This window comes from Habropoda laboriosa, unplaced genomic scaffold (assembly GCF_001263275.1).
Source record: "Habropoda laboriosa isolate 0110345459 unplaced genomic scaffold, ASM126327v1 scaffold175, whole genome shotgun sequence".
In the NCBI taxonomy this organism is placed as follows: domain Eukaryota; kingdom Metazoa; phylum Arthropoda; class Insecta; order Hymenoptera; family Apidae; genus Habropoda; species Habropoda laboriosa.
Genome location: NW_017100347.1, coordinates 198,199 through 201,973, shown reverse-complemented (window position 1 = coordinate 201,973; position 3,775 = coordinate 198,199). Strand labels below are relative to the sequence as shown.

At 31.3% G+C, this 3,775-nt stretch overlaps 1 protein-coding gene across 2 annotated transcripts in view; it reads right to left on the bottom strand.

The window, feature by feature from the left end:
* The window catches only part of LOC108574565 (1-phosphatidylinositol 4,5-bisphosphate phosphodiesterase-like), a 14,462-nt gene that overhangs the window by 10,283 nt on the left and 404 nt on the right, over positions 1-3,775 (bottom strand). For both annotated transcript variants that reach the window (XM_017937174.1, XM_017937175.1), the window contains exons 2-8: positions 3,573-3,632; positions 3,331-3,471; positions 3,135-3,214; positions 2,884-3,019; positions 2,236-2,336; positions 1,974-2,140; positions 129-339 (exon numbers count right to left, since the gene is read on the bottom strand). In XM_017937174.1, the coding sequence (XP_017792663.1) occupies positions 129-339; positions 1,974-2,140; positions 2,236-2,336; positions 2,884-3,019; positions 3,135-3,214; positions 3,331-3,471; positions 3,573-3,632 (896 nt within the window). The remainder of the gene's footprint in view (positions 1-128; positions 340-1,973; positions 2,141-2,235; positions 2,337-2,883; positions 3,020-3,134; positions 3,215-3,330; positions 3,472-3,572; positions 3,633-3,775) is intronic.

Sequence of the window (3,775 nt, the reverse complement as noted above, 5' to 3'; positions counted from 1 at the left end):
TCTTCGTGAAATTTTTATTATGTATTTTTTACTTATTTCTCCATTTTTTTATGAGAGAAGAATTTTCTTTTAACTTTAGAATTTAATGAATTATTGATACCTATGTTGATGAATCAATAAATAAATACCTGCAGCCTGCTAGTAACACTTGTCTATACATCTCAACGGTACTTTTACCACCGATTTGCCTGCCGCTTAGGTAGGTATTGTGACTGGAATTAATGTAATAATGCGCAAGGGGTTGGTCCATGTCCATCCATTCGTCCAATTTATCCAAAAACACTGGTGCATTTTCGTCTGACATTAAATAACGAATGAAGCCCTCCTTGGTTAAAGACTCTGTAGATAATAAAGAACATATTGCGTTTAATATTTTAAATAAATAACGCACCAAAATATTAAAAATAATTTTTAGTCACATTAAATATCATTTTCTGAAATCATACACACAGTACATATCCTATGTGAACTGTACCCTTTGTTATTAAAGGGTCATTTTACGTGTACGAAAATACCCAGTGATACGTGTCATGCATTTGCACGCATTTTTATAAATATCTTTAACATAAATTAAGATAAAATGTACGTACAAACATAAATATTCATAAATCTGTTATATTTTCAGAATTTTCATTTATATGTCGAGTCTTTGCGAATTTATTGTTTATCGAGGAATTATATGTCATGTAATTATTAATTACTGCTTAAATTTTTAAGCAATACTGCATAAAAGAAACTTTGAAACTTGTCAATTTTCTTCTGCTCCAGAAGGATTTCTAAAACTGATGTGCAAAATAAAAATAAAAAGAAACAACGATGCTACAAAATAAATTTTAATGGAAAAATGTATATTCCTACTCAAAGTTAGTTTTCTTTTATAAAAATTTTACGATTACCTTACCACTAATTTTAAAAGTTTCAAGAATTGGCCAAGTTTTTAATTAGATTCCACGAACATTACTTTTATCATGAATAAATAAATTTTATCTTCTTTTGTATCTGAAGTTCTTTAGAAAGTCTGTATATGCATAGTTCGACAAAGCAAAGATGAGACTTCAGACGGGCCTTAGGGTCTAAAAGTGGGAAAATTGTGACGTCATCGTTGTTTATTAGCCAATAACGATAGAGTAAGGCTACTCTTCCATGAACAACGATAGGCAACGATCGAGTCTTGAGTTAGCAGTCGGTAACAGATAAGCAGTCGATAATAGATCAAAGGGATAATTTCGAACGCTAGTAGTCATACTTATAATTTTCATTTTATCTTTATGAAAATAGTACCAATGGATTGGCGAGAGTCTCCTGATGAAAATGAATTCAAACACGACATAAATCGAACTAGCCTTAAGAGTAATCACTTTTAAAAGTATCCTTGAAAATCTGAGATATTTAAATTGATGACCGGTAGAACTATTCTGATTTATGTCGTGTTTAGACTCATTTTCATCAAGAGAATCTTACCAATGAATTGATACCATTTTCATGAAGATAGGATGAAAATTAGAGAAATTGAAATTTTTGATATGGATGATTCATTGCAACGCAGATGGTATCCCTGTCAAGTGCCGGGTTTTAATCCTCGCTTCTTGGCGCACGAAATCCATCTCGTTTACCCTCGTTTTGTCTATTCTCTTTCTTTGTCGATGGCAGTCATAGCCCTCGATTGATTTTAACTGTTCTTTTATTATCGACAGCTGATCGAGAACCATTTGCCTGAACCATTTACCTACACCGCAATTTCCTCTAAAGAGGCGGCAGTGTAGAACTGAAAAGTAGTGAAGATGGCGTGTCTGCCTATTTTCCTCTTATTTAGTGGGATGGTAACGTCAGAAGCCTGCTCTTGGCTTTGTTAATCTGTAGCTCTTTACTATCTCGTATAACAACGACAAAAGGTACAAAATATAATTTGAAGAACTACTGGGTAATTAAAATTCAAACTTTATAATTGAAGGTATTTTCGAAAGTAAACATACTTGCGTTTTTTGCTTTATCATCTTGCTCGTAGTCATTGATTATTTCCGTACATCGTTTCTCATCATAAAGAGGGTACAAAATTTCGTTGAGACGAGGATCCCTCTGCTTCTCGTTCATAAATTGTACTAATTGACCCAAGTTAATCGTGTCTGATTTTCCTTTTGTTCTGAAACGTGCCATTAATTCTATAATGATCGTTGTTCTGAAAGATTTATGGTTAGGTTCACAGTGTGGTTATTGACGTATGTAACTAGTACTTACATCGATTGGAATAATTCTTCAATATCGTTACGAGGGCAAATTTTAAAGTATAAGGTTTTAAATTTGTCGAACGTAAAGTCTTTAGGTTCAATTTTGTCGCTCTAAAAATGACAAAGTTTCTATAGTTATTTAATTCAGTTTTACGCTACTTTTGACATCTTATTTTAAGAAGCAGTCAGTGTCCTACAATTTCGTGCTAATTCGCTGAATACATAAATTGGAAAGGTAAAGCCGTAAGTGTATTCTAATAATAGAGCATTCTAAAAATATTCCACTTTTATTTCGAACAGTAAATAAGTTTGTTAGTAAGTAGGTACTAACTCAGATGTCAACAATATGAAAAATCCAAAAGTGTTAATATTAAAACTATAATACAGTGTACAGGAGAAATACTTTAATATGAGAATTTCTGTCAGTTGACTACCACACTTTTTTCAAATTATATTTCTGTAACTCGAAGTTAAATTAACGCTTGTTAATTTTACATAAATTAAGTATGACAAATATTTTTCAGATTTTTTTGTAATATCAAAGTATACAGGGTGTTTCATCTTTGTTCTATATTTTTTCGTTACTCGTAGTTTAGAAACGCCTAGTATTGTCTACAACGCATTCTAAAGAGAATATTAAATCGTAGAATAAGCATACTTTTCCACTTGGCAAGCCCAAGTCCGCCAACCCTTGATAAACGAGTTTCTCCGTTTTCCCAGAGGCGAATGTTTTTGAAATAACTTTCACCGGTACTTTTCCTTTAGGATCCACTTGAAAGCTCAGTCTCATCCAACTGATTGATAAATGTGCAGATTAACGTGCAAAAAATTAACATTTCAAGCTGATCGATATTAATACGAAATTATATTTCATTATAAAATAATAAAATTGAAACAAACAACACGTACTGTTTCATTAGCTGTATAGTCGGGCAAACATTCGAAGCTTTCGTGTTATGCGTAATTAATCGCAAACCGGCTTGCCAATCCTAAAGTAAATAAATATAGGTATTTTAATTCGATTTTAAAAAATTAAAAATTAAAAAATTTTAATCAAACATTGAATGGATAATAGAAGCATTATTTCGTTTCTTATTATTTTTACCTTAGCTGTTTGTGCGTCTGCACAGACAACGTGCTGATAGTGAATATTAGTGTAATCAATACCCGAGCATATAGTCAAACTTTTTTGATCTATATCATCCATGGACCCATGTTTACTTATTTTATTGCATAATTTAGGATCCTGAACAATATCAAATTATACAGTTTATTTAATGTTACTCGGAAAATAATAATTGTACTAGCTTAGTAAGTACACAAATAAACAGTTATCGTGGTATTCACCTTTGGTGTGCCCCCGTAACGAATATCACTTACTTGAGCTAACTCTATTACGTCACCGTCCTGCATAAAAATGATTCTCATTAGAAAAATATCTGTTTAATCAAACTTTTATATGGAACAAACATTTTTTTTTTATTTCACTACCATTTTTAATTCTATTCATAGAAAAAGGAATTTATGAATAATTTTTTATAATTTTCAAA